This window comes from Camelus dromedarius, chromosome 4, assembly GCF_036321535.1.
Source record: "Camelus dromedarius isolate mCamDro1 chromosome 4, mCamDro1.pat, whole genome shotgun sequence".
Lineage (NCBI taxonomy): Eukaryota > Metazoa > Chordata > Mammalia > Artiodactyla > Camelidae > Camelus > Camelus dromedarius.
In genome coordinates this window covers 71,646,417-71,663,680 of record NC_087439.1, presented here as the reverse complement: position 1 = coordinate 71,663,680, position 17,264 = coordinate 71,646,417, and the positions used below count along the sequence as shown (strand labels likewise).

At 40.6% G+C, this 17,264-nt stretch overlaps 1 protein-coding gene across 1 annotated transcript in view; it reads left to right on the top strand.

Moving 5' to 3' along the window:
* The window catches only part of LOC105099170 (aldehyde oxidase 2), a 70,880-nt gene extending 60,614 nt beyond the window's left edge, over window positions 1–10,266 (top strand). Inside the window, exons 35-36 of the mRNA XM_010991954.3 lie at window positions 6,895–6,970; window positions 8,790–10,266. Coding sequence (XP_010990256.1) covers window positions 6,895–6,948 — 54 coding nt within the window. The 3' untranslated portion in view covers window positions 6,949–6,970; window positions 8,790–10,266. The remainder of the gene's footprint in view (window positions 1–6,894; window positions 6,971–8,789) is intronic.
* Window positions 10,267–17,264: the final 6,998 nt, after the last annotated feature.

The window sequence follows — 17,264 nt, the reverse complement described above, 5'->3', positions numbered from 1 at the left end:
TGGCAAAGTCACTCTGTCACATGTGGTGGTAAGAGGTGAATCACTTTGATTTCATTCACCGTATGAAACAGTGTGTCAGCAACCTGGTCCATGTAATGAGGCCATTATTTTCTCCCAAGTCTGATGGTTTCTTTTTTCTAAATGTTTTAATTGAAGTATAGTTGATTTATAGTGTTTCAGGTGTACAGCAAAGTGATTCAGTTATACATAGATATATGTATATTCTTTTTCAGATTCTTGTCCATTCTAGGTTATTATCAGTTATTGAACAGAGTTCCCTGTGCTGTGCAGTAGGTCCTTGTTTATCTATTTTATATATAGTAGTGTGTATCTGTTAATCCCAGACTCCTAATTTACCCCTCCTCTCCCCTTTCCCCGGTAACCCTAGGTTTGTTTTCTATGTCTGTCAGTCTGTTTCTGTTTTGTAAGTAAGTTCATTTGTCATTTTTTCAGACCTCACATAAAAGTGGTATCATATCATACTTGTCTTTCGTCACATATAAGTAATGTCATATGATACCTATCTTTCTCTTCCTGACTTCACTTCCCTTCAGACCGCCTCTCCTCAGCTGTACACCAACAGAGAGAGGACAAGCAGAAGCCAGCCTTGAGTGGGGACTCCCAGGGGAGGCAGAGAGGAGGAAGTCCTCTCTCTCAGTTCAACAAAGAGAACTAGAAACACACAAAATATAGATTCTTCTGCCACTTCCTGTCACAGGAAATGGCAATACTCCTCCATCCATATAGTAATACAAACCAGCAACTAGAAACCCAGGAGGTGGCCTGACATTTCTCGCTCTCACGCTCTTAGCCAATCCTTTACCACACCCTGTTAATTTTAACCCCTGACAATCTCTCCCACCAATCTAGTTCCTCCATTTCTAACCACTATGTAATTCATTTATTAGCAAACATTTGTGGAGTATCTAATAGGGTAGCAGGCATTGTTCTGGGTGCTGGGAATACAGCAGTGAATGAAACAGAGCGTGACCTCTACCTTGGAGAAGCCTACTTTCTGGACACTCTAAGCCCAACTACCATCTCTCTAGCCTGGGTCAAAGCAGCCTCCTAACTGGTCTCCCTACACCCACTGTAGCCAGAGATGTGTGGTATGACCAACATGATCATATCACTCTGGCATGTATACCAGTGAAAAGTTCCCGTTGCTCTAAGGATAAAGATAAAACTTTTTAACATGCCTTACCAAGCCTATAAACCTGCAAAGTCCAGCATGGCCAGCCCACACCCACTTCTCCAGCCACACGTGGTCCCCCACCCATCCTTGTCTCTCCACCCCAGCCACACTTGCCTTCTTCTGTGTGTTCCTCATGTCAAGGACAGAGGCCTCCACCAGCTCTTCCCTCTGCTTGGAACCATCTTCCTGCCTTTTCTCACCTGGCTAACCCCTACTCACCTTTCCTATTTTAATCAAATTCAAGGAACTAAATGAGACTTTCCTTCTTGCATAGTTTGATGAACCAGACTCACAGGCGCCTGCTCTCAAGTTGTTTACGGAATAGCAGAAGGGAAGACAATTACTGTGAAATACAATGCTCCGGCTGACTCTGGGTCATCCCTGTGTGTCAATAGAACAAAACTATTCTAACTTAGCCTTAACCTTCTCCTAAAGTCGAAAGGGTGAAAGATGTGGCCCCACTTTGACCATTATTCATGCATTCATTCATCTGGCCTACTTAGTTCAGTCCCTCTGCCAGGCACTGCTGGGAACTAAAAACATCGTGAGTCAATCTCCACCAGGCGGAGCTTACATTCTGTTGGGGAAACCAGACAGTAAACAAACCCACAACATAATTTCATGTGGTGATAAATACTGTGAAGCCAAAGAGTCGGGGGCTAGCATGAGATGCAGAGATTGTTTTAGATTAGTTTAGATAATTTACTAGAGAATTTTTTCTAGAGTGTTTACATTTGAGCCTGAATTGCGTTGCATGTGGAAGCCTGAATGAAGCAGGGGAGCAAGCATGAAGCTGAGAACAGTGTATTCGAGGCAGAGAAGAGCTAATGCAAAGGCCCTGGTGGCAGTTTCAGGAGGTTCAAAGTAGCCTGGGACTAAGTAGCCCTCAAAAATGGCCTTCTCTGCAAGTCTCTGATCTTGCCTCCCTGGTAGGAAAATAAAAACAAAACTTGCAGCTGAAAGGCTACAGTTGTTCTCTGTGGCAGAGAGACAAAAGAAATCTGTGGTCACACCACTTACCTTCACATCAGCAGCTGAAAACTGGATTGCCCTTTTCTACCCAGCAGTATCACAATCCAGTTCTGTTGCCGAAAGATCGGCACCCCCACCCTCACCCCTGAAGAGCCAAATAATTCAGAGACAAGGTCTTAGAGCTTAGAAGAAAAGAGGCAGCTTTATTGCTTTGCTGGGCAAAGGGGACTCCCAGCAGGTTAGTGTCTTCAAAACTGTGAAACCACCTTGGGGATGGGGCAGGGTGATGTGATGACATAGCCATAGCTTAAGCAAAAACAACAATCAACAGAATCACTTCTCTTGTCACAAGATATCTTGGCCTCAGGACGTCCTCAGGCAATAGTTCTACAGAGACTGGTAATTGTAACTTTTCCAGTCTTCATTTCTCAAACACCAGCAGCATGTTTCTCTTTTTGGCAAATTAGCCTGTTTTGCAGGGTTACATTTCCTTGACCTTCCTGGAGAACGACTCAGAAGCCAAACATGATTATAAATTTTAATTGCCAGAGTAAAGTAAAAACAGTAAACTCAATAACTTTAGCATTAACAGTGGGCTAGGGGCTGGAGCAGTGACCAGTCAGGTTTGCTGACCGTTCTAAAAGCAAGCAGCAAGCATGAAGCCAAAAGTTAGTTAGCCTAAGTGTGGTCATTTTATTATTCCTCCTTCAGGTCCACTTCTTCAGATCCTTAGAAATGACAGTTTGTTCACACAGTCCTCACACAGACCTGTTTCTTTTTCTTTTCTTTTTTTTAACATTTTTTTATTGAGTTATAGTTATTTTACACAGACCTGTTTCTTTAAAGCACCTTGGAGCAAAAGTGAGCCTGTCTTAGAATTTACTTATATTTGACTGAACTACAGCGTGGTTCTTTTTAATTGAAATATATAATGATTCACACTGGCATACAAAACTGTACAATGCAAAAAAAATTTTTTTTGAGGAACATGGATACTAATTCTCTGTTTTTGGCCTTTGAATACTGTCGTCAAAAGACAATTTGTTCTGACAAGTAAGAAGGTGGAACAGTCACAAAGTCTGTGTACCAGAACATGAGCACTGGAAAGTCCAGAACTTCCTCTTTTAATAACCTTACAACCATCAGCTAAATAACAACTTGTCTATAGCAGCTTCTTAAACAGAAATGATGGTCAAACATTCAGTGCATTTCCTTTGGAATTAAATAAAATAATGCATGTAAAAACACGGTATAAATACAAGTCCCTCTGTAAATATTACAGTTAAGGTCTTCACCAAATACCCATAACTGTTAATGATCTTTTTCAAAATATGCCTCTGCCAAAGGCTTAAAAAGAGTTTTCACATCAAATCAAGTTGAACTGCTAAGGGGGGAAAAACAGCTCTTAAGACTTCGAAGCCTCTTTTTCACAGATAGTAAGCTTTAAGCATAACAAGAAGCAAGCATTAGTAAGAAGGCTGGAGCATTTTGGTTATAAAAAGTTCTCTGCTTTGAACAATCATATCAAAAGTTGTTTACCTGTGTGGGTTTGGTTACCTTGATCAGGTTGTAGATTGTTGCTTTTATCCCTTGGCCCTTTCTCAAGTGGTTAATTCCTGATCAGAACACTGTCGCTGGTGATAGTTCCCGATCTGAGCCCAACAGAGCAGCCTGGCTCAACCAGCTATGGCCAGAAACCTTATTTCCATACAAAATTTCATTTTTGGTGATGGGAGAAAGAAAAATGTATTTCTTGGAGAATGTATTTTATATAGTCATTTAAAATTCCACAAGGGGAAAAAAAAAGGAAATTTCCTTTAAACGTATACAGAAAATGCCTAATTAACACTTTCAAATTAGCACTTTCCCTTAGAAACAGTGACTTCCTTTATTAAAAAAATCTTTAGGATTCAAAGACATGAAGGGTTTCACAGCCTTAAAAAGTAGAAAAATACTGCCTTGGAGAATTTGGCGTTAGGACAAATGCAGAAAACTTGTTACCTCGTTATCATTAGCAACAAAAAGTATTTATTAAAATGACTACACAAACGTAGTAGGTAGGGGCTGCCATTGTGGGAGGCCATGTAAAGCCAGTTAGCAGATTCCATTTCTTGGAAAAATCAGATAGCTCAGCTCAGAAACAAGTTTATAAGCAGATTTCAGCTCATCTCACACTTTCAAGGAGCAGCTTTGCTTTTTGCGGAGGAGAGAGGGAATTAGGTTTATTTATATTCATCTAATATTTATTTTTTAAATAGAGGTGCTGGGGATTGAACCCAGGACCTCACACATGCTAAGCATGCACTCCCCCACTGAGCTATACCCTCCTCCTCTAGGAACAGCCTTATAATGCTGACTCAAAAGGAATCCTCAAAACCACAACAAATGGCCGTGTCATGTGTTAGGCGGGGACCTTACTTTATAGTAACCTAATGGGAAGGAGTCCTTTCATTCTAGACCAGTCCTCAATTCCAAATTGCCATGCCTGACCTGCCTTGTTATTCTGTAAGGCTGGTAAGTGTCTTGTTTCTGAAGACCTTGACCTTCCCCACTTTGAAACTCCAAAAACAGCCTCCTCCCACCTACTCTTCCCTCCTCTGCATCACTGCCTTGACATCCACATGTTTCATTTCCCTTCCCTGCTTCTTTTGCATTTCTGGAGGCACAGACTGAGAGCTGGCAGCATTGAAAGTGCCACCTGTTTAGCGCAGTGAAGGAAGCCCTTCCTGCCGGATGAAAGAGGAGAGGCACACGAGCATTCCCGTGCTGTGCGCAGCCTGCTCTCCCCGCGCTGCTCTTGGCTGGTTTGTGCCCAAATGCTAGTCCCCAACCCTGTATCCTGTGTGTGCACACACAGCCTTGCATGTCCCTGAGCCCTGGGAGATGTACTGCCAGTCCTACAAGCCTGCGTTCTTTTTCCTTATAGTTTTGGAACCTACCCCAACACTATGAAGAAACACGCAGTCTCCAGGCTGTTCTGCTGACAGCTGAGCCACAGACTCAGGGCCTGACAGCAGCACAAACACACCTCCGTCACATGGGTTCTGTGAGCCGGAGCACAGACGCAGACTGCACAACTCCAGAGACACTCAGAGTGCAGGCTGTCCCGGCGCCGTCCTCAGAATGCCAAGCCTGTGGTCCTGCTCCCATGAGATGTACACACACTCATTCATGCGTGAACACATGCACATGACCCTACATACACCCAGGTGCACACACGCACATACACTCAGACAGGCGTGCAGTCGCTCATTGTTTGCTGATACATCTCCTCCTCCCTGCCTCTCACATTGTCTTGGAAGAGATTTTGTTGTGAAACTGGTTCCACATTGAATGTGCTTGTTCCAGGATGCAGGGATCTGTTCCCCACAATATTTAGTGACGCTTCACATGGTGGTCTTTCCTACTAGTGACAGAGGATTATTTGCTACTGTTAGTGAATTTGTATTTTTTTACCTAAAAACTCTCCTACCTGGTCTCTGAAGATTACTCCTTTAGCTGGGAGAAGCAGAGGAAGGAGAGGGGTACGGATAACATCTGAAAAAGAAGCTGGAGGCATCACTCAGATTAAGAGAGGGAACAAGTGATGCAGAATGGGAAAGGGGAAAAGGCGGCCTTCTTATCGGGTCAGGGAAGGGAGTTACGATGCACTTTTTTTAGCTTCGAGGTTAAGATATGATCCCGGAGTCAAAGGGACCTGGGTTGGAATCCCAGCCTTTGATGATTCATTTGACTTTTCTGATCACTTAGTTTCTCTATAAAATGGGGGGAGAGGCTTGTGGAGAGAATAATTCTAGTTACTTTACAGTGCTGTTATAAAGTCTGAATGAGAGACATGAAAAGCATTTAGCAGTTGTCACACACAGTAAGTGGTCAATATACACTGATGACGACGATGCTGATTGAGTCAGAAGTCCCCAGGGCCACCTTCAGCTTCAGTGATTCAGTGACGGGCTCAGAACTCAGGAAGCTGTTATACTCATGGTCATGGCTTACTGCAGTGGAAGGATACAGAGTAAAATCAGCAAAGGCAAAGGCACACAGCCCAAAGGCACACAGCCCAAAGTCCAGGGGAGAGTCACACAGACAGCGCCTAGTTTTCCCAGCAGCAGTGTGTGAGAAGACACACAAAGAACTGCCAACCAGGGAAGCTCGCCTGAGCCTTGGTGTCCAGGATTTTTATTAGGGATCAGTTATATAGGCGTAGATCACCTGCATAGCTGACCTAAATTCCTCCATGTCCAGCTCTTCCAGAGGTCAAACCATATCACATGGCTCAAGGCCTCAGGTAAATAGACACTCTTAGAAGGCAGGATATTCAGGGGCCTGGTGGTATCTCCCGGGAGCTGGATAAGGGCTAAACCTTTCTTTGAAAGGTGCAGACAGCTCTCAGCGTACCATTTTCCCCTTCCTGCCCTGCTCCCAAACATTTTCACAGGGTTTATAATTCTGTTTGGGATTCACATCTGAGAAGCAGAGAAGATAGGTAATGAATCCATGCACCCTCTTACTTAGCTGCATTACAGTAGCAGAGACCACAACCCTGACCCACTGTCTAAATTTTACAGTTTTCACGTGAAAGGAATGGTACAGTCCCATTCCCCAGAACAGCCCTACCTCCTCCCATCAGAAAAAAATTTCAAAACCTACAGATGTAATGTCATTTTTCTGGTGAAATATTGCAACAGTAATTTGATATTAAGTATTTGATTTGCTTGCTTTCTTAGATCCCAAGAGATGACCCTAAGACATTTACACCCTGGTCTATCCCTATAGCGTAACACTGCTGTCATTTCCTAAAAGGTAAGATCAATACACTGAAAAATAATTACTCAAAAAGACAAGATCAGGCAGTCCAGTGGCTTTCAAACTGTGTTCTACGGGACCTTAAGGATTGTACAAGTGTGTAAATCAAGTTTCCTTTCAAGTCTTATCCAACATTTTAACCCTTCAATACTACATATAAATTTGGAGGCTGATAAGAGAAAGTCAGGGTGTTTTACTAACATAGCAGTTTTTCTTTTTATTTTAAAATAAAATTTTAAATGAGAATTCCGTGTTGTAAATCAATTATACTTCTTTTTTTTTTTAATGAGAATGCTGTGGATTAAGATATTTTAAAGATCCTGCTCCCTGATTCTTTTGAGAATCATAACTTGAGGGCAAAACGCCAAATTAAAATCTATTGATTACTGCATTTATAATCAATGCATGCTATTTGGAATAGTTGCCGGTCTGTATTGATTGAGTTCAACTGCTACAGTTTTGTACTGCTGCTTAACACAAAATGCAAAGTGCGGAAGGCTCTGGGAGTGACCGCCAAAACTACCTGGGAAACACATGCTGATAAAAAGATACATATACTTTTATTGTTAGAAAATTAAACTCTTGCCTCTCTGCACACTTAATGGACAACATTAGAAAAACTGAAATCGCAAGAGAACTACATCATAGATTCAGAAAAAAATAATGTTTTTTCATCAAAATCTGATTTTCCAATTAAATATCTAAACCCACAAGTATTAACATGTATCCATTGTGCTTTGTCAGATGAGAGCTTTCATTGATAGTTTTTCTACATCAGACTAAATAATTGATAAGATTTTTGTTTCTCTTTTCACAATAACAACAAAGGTAAAAGTAGGCAACATTTAAAATTATATTTTAAATCATTATAAAGTAGTAATTTAAAAACTTACACCCAGGTATGGAGAGCAGGATGCCTGAGTTCTTTATTCTCTCTCTCTGCCTCTCTCTTTCCAAGTGTTAAACTTGAATGTGGATATGAAGGCAAGTCCAATGAATGAACTGGGTTGTCAAGTTTTTGTATAGACTTTAAAATAAAGACCAACCTCAGGTTGTAAGACAAATGTAAAACAAACAGACAGACAAAAAAAGCCCTTGCCACTTTACCATTTACAACTATTTCTATGTGTCAGAATTTTCTCCATGCTGTACAATTAAAACAAAATGCAGATATAATTTGCATTCTGAGTCTTGACGTTCATCCTTTACCTGCAATTTCAATATTTTGCACTCTTCAAAACAGCGTGACTGGGGTGGGGATAGCTCAGTGGTAGAGTGCACGCACAATGTCCTGGGTTCAATCTCTAGTACCTCCGTTGGGGGAAAAAAAAGTAGGCTTATTTACAAAGTAGCATGATTGTTCTCATATACTTGCTTCATAAGCAAGCGTTGAACATTGACATTATTAAATTTACACTAAAATCATATATGTGTGTGCATTCCCCGTAACATTTTAAACCTCTGATAAAAATGTGTAAAAACCTCTGACCTCATCCAACTTCTTATCTTATAAATGAAGAGATGGAGGCCAAGGGAGAATAAGGAACTACCTAATGTACTTATTCAAAGCTGTAAAGCTTATATGAGGAGGGTATGGCTCAGTGGTAGGGTACATGCCTAGCATGCACAAGGACCTGCGTTCAACTCCCAGTACCTCCATTAAAGAAATAAGTAAGCCCAATTACCTGCCCCCAACAATAAAACAACAAACCTGTAAAGTTTATAATCCAATTTTTCAACTATTTATTGTTCTCTTCACATGCAAAATTTGAGAGATTTGCACACTTTTATAATTATTCTCTCTTTTTTTTTCCAGGTGTTTCCGTTTTTCACAAGTGAAAATATGGCTCGTTAATCTAACTAGACTCCAAACTGATATTCTTATACTGTTGTGGGGGAAAAAATATTACACAAGATTTAGAGACATTATTCGGGTCTGATTACAAGATGAATCATCACTTAGAAATGATAAACTTAGATTTTCTAGCCCGGAAGCCACCAAATACTGCAGTTTTCACAGCAAGGAGTGTAATGCTGGTGTGTTTCTGAAGATGCCATGTAAATACTGCTGTGAGAGAGCAAGTTTTTCCTTTGTGTGTCCACCCAATCTAACTGAACTAGTTATACAGGTCACAATTCTAGAATGAAAGGCGCTTTTCAGTAGGTGAGCATGTGATTACTTTTCCCAGGGATGTGTTTGATTTGGTGGCCACAGGTAAGGAAACACAAAGGTTCTAAAAGTTTTGTGTTTTGTTTTTACTGCGGTGTAGCTATGGACCTGTGTTTTATGTACCTTTGACAGCAAAGAAGTATTTTCATCATGTCAGTCAGCTATTCAAGTGGTTAACGTTATTTTGGAATTTGGAGGGGAAAAGTAATGTAAAAACATTTTCAATGTATTCTCACCAAAAAAGAAAATTATTTTTTTTAATTTGTTTATGAAAATCTGGTATCAGTTTCAGAAATAATTGCTCAGTTTGCCATATACTGAAGTGGGTCATACGGAGCAAAAGAATTCTAAATGCACACCTTTAGGTTGTAGTTTCAAACCTGCAGGACCCATCAAACTCCATTAATCTGTGTTTTACAGGTCTTCGGAGGAAGAGAAAGTAGCATATGAATTAGGCCTTATTTGACCTAAAAGTCAGAGGGGAAATGATGTTCTATCAGCCAGAATTCACATGACCAGGCTCAACAAGCCTTCATCTGCAGGGACTCCTGGGGTAAATGAAGGAGGTGAGGCTGAGCTGAGAGCACTTGGGGACCGGTGAGTGAGGGCAACGATTAGGCATGTAGTCTAACCTGGAGGAGGCTGAAGGTCGTGGGAGGCAATGAGCATGTCTGATTGAAGGGACTGGGACACAGCTGTCCACAGGCCCATCCGCTGACTGGTGGCTCCACTGGGCCACAGGACTCCAAGGGAGGAAGTGGGGCGGGAGCACAAAGAGAAAGGAGACATGAGCAGAAGGGTCATGGGCAGGACAAAAATGCCACAAGACTTTTGCCCATATGAGCAGAAGTGCTGGGGAACTTAGTGGGAGGAGCCGGAGTGAAATAAGTTGAAAGTAATCAAGAAAAAATGTTTTGGCTCTTGAAAATAAAATCCTTAATTGTGTGATCTAATATGATTGTGAGAAATTTGTTTTATCATTTGTATCATTTTAAATGATGGTGAATAAAATTTGTATTTTTTTTCCTACTTTGGTCTATTAGGGCTAAGGATGGTTACTGGGCATTTATTTTCCATTTGTCATGGCTGAGAACTATGAAGCGTTAAGAACAGAGGACTCCAAGCAGAGAGGGTGTAGCTCAAGTAGCAGAGCACATGCTCAGCATGCACAAAGTCCTAGGTTCCATCCCCAGTACCTCCTCAAAGATAAACAAACCTAATTACCTCCCCCCACACCAAAAATAATAATAAAAATTAAATAATATAATAAATAGAATCTTTTCAAAAAGAATAGAGAACTCTGAATAAAAATTATTCATCTGAGTTTATGCACTAAAATCTAAATGTATGAATATGAATAAAATACATTTTTAAAAAGATATATTTGAAGCTACATACTAAAAACCAGTTATTTGGGCTCTATAAGCATAGTTAAAGGATAAAATACACTAAATATTTTGAATATATTCACAGTGTTCAAAAATATGAAACGGTATACAGTGTAAAGACTTGCTCTCATACCATCCCCACCCAGCCGATTCTTACACAAGCACAGAGTGTAACCATTTTTATTAGCTACTTTTTACATTTTGTTTTCCTTCAGGAATAGCCAGTCCCAGAATGCTCAGCCACCCTTACCAAGATTAGAGCTCCTCTCAGCTGGCCCCGCACAGGGATGGGACACAAAGGCCAAATGTCAGGATGTGAATGGAAGCCTAAGGCAGCAGGACCAGTAGCTGGTTCCTGTCCCTACTACTCCTGCTGGACCCGTTGAGTGAGATGCTGCTCCCCCTTCTCTGTCTACGTGATTCCTCCACCTTCCCCACATCAGAGAGCCCTCGTGCCCACCACAGTGAAGAACTATAACCGTTAACACTCATCTGGGTCTTGTTGACCCTCCTCTTTCCTCCCCCTGGCTCTTGGGTGCACAGGAGGCATTTGTACACTTGCTTTCAGAGCCTGAGTTCTCTGAGTGGGTTTTCTTTCATTAAAGGAAAAACAATGTGCTCCCCACTCCAACCCTGAAACAGTGAAAATTAACACTTGATCAGACACATATAACTGGGTAGACCAGTAGCAAAAAAGATATGCTTTCTGATTCTTAAGATGCCTAAAAGAAGTCCATAAATTTGGGTAGAAATAGTTGGAGACAGAAAATAAAGGCGTTGAATGAGTCAACATTAAATGAGTCAACGTTAAGAAACCACTAAGTGCAAAACGAGAGTGTGCTTTCCTTGGCACAGCCACTGGCTGAGGACGCACACCCCCAAGCTCCCCTCACTTCATGCTGGCTTGACGTCAACCAACTGTCTTGCTCCAAACCATTCTGCACATAGCTGCCAGGATAATCCTTCTCAACATCTGTAACCACCCACCCTTCCCGGGTAAAAGAGTAGCAGCCAACAGGCCAGTTCCTTCTTCCAAAAAGGACCACACTAACATTGGCATAGTGGTCACCTGTCGTTTTTATCTGCCTGGGGTCTTTTCCTTTGGGAAGTCACCTGTCCTCCTCTCCATATGTTCCAGGAGGGCTGTTGGGAAAGGCACAGGACAAGCTGGGTCAGAGTCTCTCTGATGAGAGTCAGACTCTTGAGTGAGGTCCACCAGGTTAACAGGCCCTGGAGCAGACTGCCTGGATGGCCGGGCCATGGAAAGCACACAGGCCCTGCGGCTGAGATCCTCAGAGGAGCCCCTGTTCCTACACATCTGAAGGCTGGCTTCTTCAGCTCAGCCCTCGATTCTGTGAGCTACAGAGTATTTTTCCACTTGTATTACTCTCCTAGGGCTGCTGTTACAAGTGACCAAGACTGAATGGCTTAAATACTTATTCTCTCACAGTTCTGGAAGCTAGAAGTCTGAAATCAAGGTGTTGGCAAGGCCATGGGTTCCAGGGACGAATCCTTCCTTGCCTCTTTGGAGGCTCCTGGCATTCCGTGGCTTGTAGCTGCATCACTCCAGTCTCCGCCTCCATCATCATATGGCCTTCTTCCCTGTGTGTCTGTGTCCAAATCCCTCTCTCCTTTCTCTTATAAAAATAGCAATCACTGGATTTGGAACCATGCTAATCCAGTATGACCTCATCTGAACTAATTTTGTCTGCAAAGACCCTGTTCCCAAATAAAGTCCCATTCTGAGGTTCCAGGCTGACATGAATTTGGGGCAATTATTATTAAACCCACTATGCCGATAAGCCTCCTTGTTGAGACTAACAGATGCAGTGTGGGGTGAAAGTGCCCCTTCCTCCTTCACGCCCTACTGTGCCTGGTTCTTCTTTCTCTCACCATCGTTCTGTCTACGTGTGCATCCTGCCTTTCTAGACTATGTCCCCACTGACTGGTGGCAGGGAGTGTCTTTTACTCCTTCTTTACCACAGAGTCTATCTCAAACTGATACTTACACATGTTTGGCTAAGGAAGGGCAAACAAATATGCCCTATTCAGACAGAAAGTATCTGTGAAACCTACACTGTGCACCTCAGATACTCATGAGCCAGAAGATCTAAGGAAGGTAAAAAGAAAGAAACCATAGTTCTTTGAAAAAGAAACCTACATTGTTATTGGATTTTAATCTGTTGGAGTCACTATTTATGTTACTTTCACATGTTAAGAAAAATGTTCCAAAACTTGGAAATAAGAGGGGAAAATACTGTGGGATGTTTCAAGGTCATACTCCAGTATTAATAAACCCATTAAAGAGTAATGTAATGTTCTAGGGCTGCCCTGTCCAATATGGTGGCCACAAGCCACATGTGGCTATTTAGATTTTAATTTTAATTAATTAAATGTGAAAATCAGTTCCCTAGTTGCCCAAGCCACCTTTCAAGTACTCAGTAACCATGTGTGGCTGGTGGGTACGATATTGAACAGCACAGAAGAGACCACATTCATCATCCTGGAAACTCACATTGGACAGTACTGTTCTAGGGAAATGTAGCTTTATGTATCTACCATTTATTGGGATCACACTCTGGGTCTTGAGATAGGCAGTCTCTAGAAGCTGGAAAAGGCAATGAAATGTATTCGCCCCTATCATCTCCAGAAGGAACACAGCTCTGCTGACCCTTTGATTTTAGCCCAGTGTGACCCACTTTGGACATATGACTCCAAAACTGTAAGATAATAAATCTGTGGGGGTTTTTTAGTATGTGTTATTTTAAGATATCAAGTTTGTGGTGATTTGTTACAGCAGCAATAGGAAACTAATACAGATGTTTACTTGTAGAACATTGACAAACTGCAAATGATTTCCATATAGTTGAAAAGATAACCCCAAAGGTTTCAGGGGTTTTTTTTGTTTTTTTGTTTTTTTGTTTTTGTCCTGTAGGACATTCATCAGTTTTGTTTTAATTTTTGGTTTTTAGTTTTCTGGGGCTAACTATGTAATCTTATTCTGGCGTTCTTTTTTTACATATCAGTTTTTCATATTTATCTTTGAACTTGTGCTATCATCTTGGGTCCCTCATTGACTATATCTTTTACCTTGCTCATTACACATTATATAAGAGTCATGGTTTAATTTTTTAATTTTATTTCTTTATTATTATTTTTAATGGAGGTACTGGTGATTGAACCCAGGACTTCATGCATGCTAAGCATGCACTCTACCGCTGAGCCATATCCAACCCCCCCAATGGTTTTAATATTTTTAAAGTTAGACATTCATACACAGCTAGCAAGGAAAAACAAATAGACACAGGACTCTGAGATTTTCCCATATGTCAGAAGAGCCCACACAATTTATATAGTGATGAATTTGATTAGCATAGTTCATTTACAATTTAAATGAAATAATTTCATATCCTACAACAAATACAATTTGACTAAATGTAACCAGTAGATGATTACATTCCAGGGAGAAGATATAAGGAACTTTGTCTTCTCTTTGAACAAACAGCCCAATGTAATTAATATTAAATATATAACTAAGGAGAAACTTCTTTCTTTTTTAAACAAATATTACAAGAGCAGAGTCTGTACCAACGTAAATAAAACCTTTTTCCACCTGTTCAATCTGTTAGTTCCTTGTGCTCCAGAAATTGCTGGAATTCAAATGTTCTCCAAGGCTTATCCAAATCAGTACACTGAAAATGCAAAGTACCTGATTTTTTCCTTCCCAAGCCTTTCGAACCCCATTGTGACAATAGTTTTTTTATATTTTTAACCAAAGACTAGATGAATCAAAGTTTAGGAGCTTATTATTTCAACATCCTATTCTCAAGTTGCCCACAATCCATAAACACTAAGGAGATACGATGGACGTACAAACAAAACAAAACAACAAGACCCTGTCCTCTCTCCTGCTCTCCTTTTCCCCTCACTCCATTAAGCACCTGGAGGAAGCAGCGGTAGACATATCATAAACATGCAAAGAGCTTTTTCAACATTCCCCTATCTAGCTTTCCATCCCTACTCTATCCTGATATACCACCCCACAGGGATATTGCCAGAATCTGAGTAGTTTAAAAATCTATAGGAGGAAGAAGAGAAACAAACAAAACACACTGTAACAGGGATACAGCAACTTAGAATCTAATGGAGTCTCACTTTCCAGCCCACCACACTTCCTTTCCCCCAGAGCCATCTTCCTAGAACACTGACAGTGCTCGTGGCATGCTTTGATCATCTCCAGTTGTTCTCCACTGCTGACCAGACTGTCACAAACTGATCTAAAGCAATTAGGCAATTGACAAATACAGCAATTGATATGTTCTTTTAATAAATATCAGCAGCCTCCACCAGTTAAGAGTTAGGTCAGGCATCTCACATGGCAAGTTCATTGTGAGTGGACACGACACTCTGATGGCAGAATCATCTAACCTTCCGACTGGACAAGTGACAACATCCTCTGGAAAAAAGGCAGTCAGAACCAATAATGCTCATAGCACTGTCCGCTGGATTCCTCTTCCTTATTCAGAAAAGGTTCATAGGTCTGGTGTCATCTTTCTAGGCAACCACCTTACCTTATTTCTAACATCCCCTATGCCAGTTAACAAAACCTTAAGATGGAGTTTTAGAAAATCACTTGAAATGTTTAGGGAACCAATTTTTAAGTGTGAATTCATGATTTGGATTCTTCAAATGCAAATTTACTACACCTGGCTACATCTAGGGTACACATAAAAATTAACTTATGTTTAAATATATCATATAGTTTAATACTAAATTTCTAAAGTATTTTAAAGTAAATTACTACACAGTAAATGGAACAGATTAAGAACAAACTCAGCATTGCTTCCTAGATTCATCTCAAACAAATCCCCACATCTCTGCCACCCCACACCAAACACACACAGACACAGACACACATGCTCTACACTAGACACACCAAGCTGCTTCCTGCTCTTAGAATTTGGCAGCTACTGTCGCATTCAGGCATTTCCATGTTCTGCTTCTTTCTTGCCCCTACTTCTCTAACCAACCTCTTCCCTTTCTTCAAGACCCACTTTAAGTATCTCCTATTCAAGATCCTTTGGGAATCCCTTTCTCCCCAGCTGTGGATTTGCTCACTCCCTCCTCCATGTTCTAATGGTATCTGGTACGAACCTCTACAGCTGCACATTCACAATGGTATTGTGTTTGTCATTACTGTCTGTGTCCCTCACTGGAAAATACACACCGTAAGTATCATGATTTACTGTCTTCGGATCTCCATCACAGTACACCTGACACATGGTTGGGATTGACAGGGATTGATGTTTGGGACTGAGTGGATATTTATTGAATAGGGGAAATAAAAATGGAGGTCTTAGAACATTTCATTGTTAACTTTTTTCTGCCTAGGAAAAGCAGAGACTTTCCTAATATGTTCTCAGCAAATGCATTTCTCAAAGACAAATTTGTTTTTTTTTTTTTCTTTCCAGACTTTCAAAATGTCATAAAACATCAAAATTCCTTTTTTTTCACCTTTATGTGAATTTTTTTTTGAGCTATAGTTGAGTTATAATATTATTTTAGTTTTAGGTGTATAACATAATGACCCAACTTTTATAGGTTATACTCTAAGTTATTACAAAGAAATGGCTATATTTCCCTGTACTGTACAATATACCCTTGTTGCTTATTTATTTTATATATATTTAGTTTGTATCCCTTAATCCCCTACCCTTGTCTTGCCCCTACCTCCTTCACTCTCCCCATTGGTAAACACTAGTTTATTCTCTATACCCGTGAGTCTGTTTCTGTGTAGTTATACTCATTTGTTTATTTTTTAGACTCCACATATAAGTGATAACATACAGTATTTGGCTTTCTCTGCCTGCCTTATTTCACTAAGCGTAATACCCTCCAGTACTATCCATGTTGTTGCAAATGCTAGAATTTCATTCTTTTTCATGGCTGAGTAGCATTCCATTTTATATTCATTCATCTGGGTTTTTTTTAAACATTTTTTATTGATTTATAATCATTTTACAATGTTGTGTCAAATTCCAGTGTTCAGCACAATTTTTCAGTCATTCATGGACATATACACACTCATTGTCACATTTTTTTCTCTGTGAGTTATCATAACATTTTGTGTATATTTCCCTCTGCTATACAGTGTAATCTTGTTTATCTATTCTACAATTTTGAAATCCCAGTCTATCCCTTCCCACCCTCCACCCCCCTGGCAACCACAAGTCTGTATTCTCTGTCTATGAGTCTATTTCTGTCCTGTATTTACGCTTTGTTTTTGTTTGTTTGTTTGTTTGTTTTTGTTTTTGTTTTTTAGATTCCACATATGAGCAATCTCATATGGTATTTTTCTTTCTCTTTCTGGCTTACTTCACTTAGAATGACATTCTCCAGGAGCATCCATGTTGCTGCAAATGGCATTATGTTGTCAGTTTTTATGGCTGAGTAGTATTCCATTGTATAAATATACCACATCTTCTTTATCGAGTCACCTGTTGATGGACATTTAGGCTGTTTCCATGTCTTGGCTATTGTAAATAGTGCTGCTATGAACATTGCGGTGCAGGTGTCATCCTGAAGTAGGGTTCCTTCTGGATACAAGCCCAGGAGTGGGATTCCTGGGTCATATGGTAAGTCTATTCCTAGTCTTTTGAGGAATCTCCACACTGTTTTCCACAGTGGCTGCACCAAACTGCATTCCCACCAGGACATATTTCACAGAACTAGA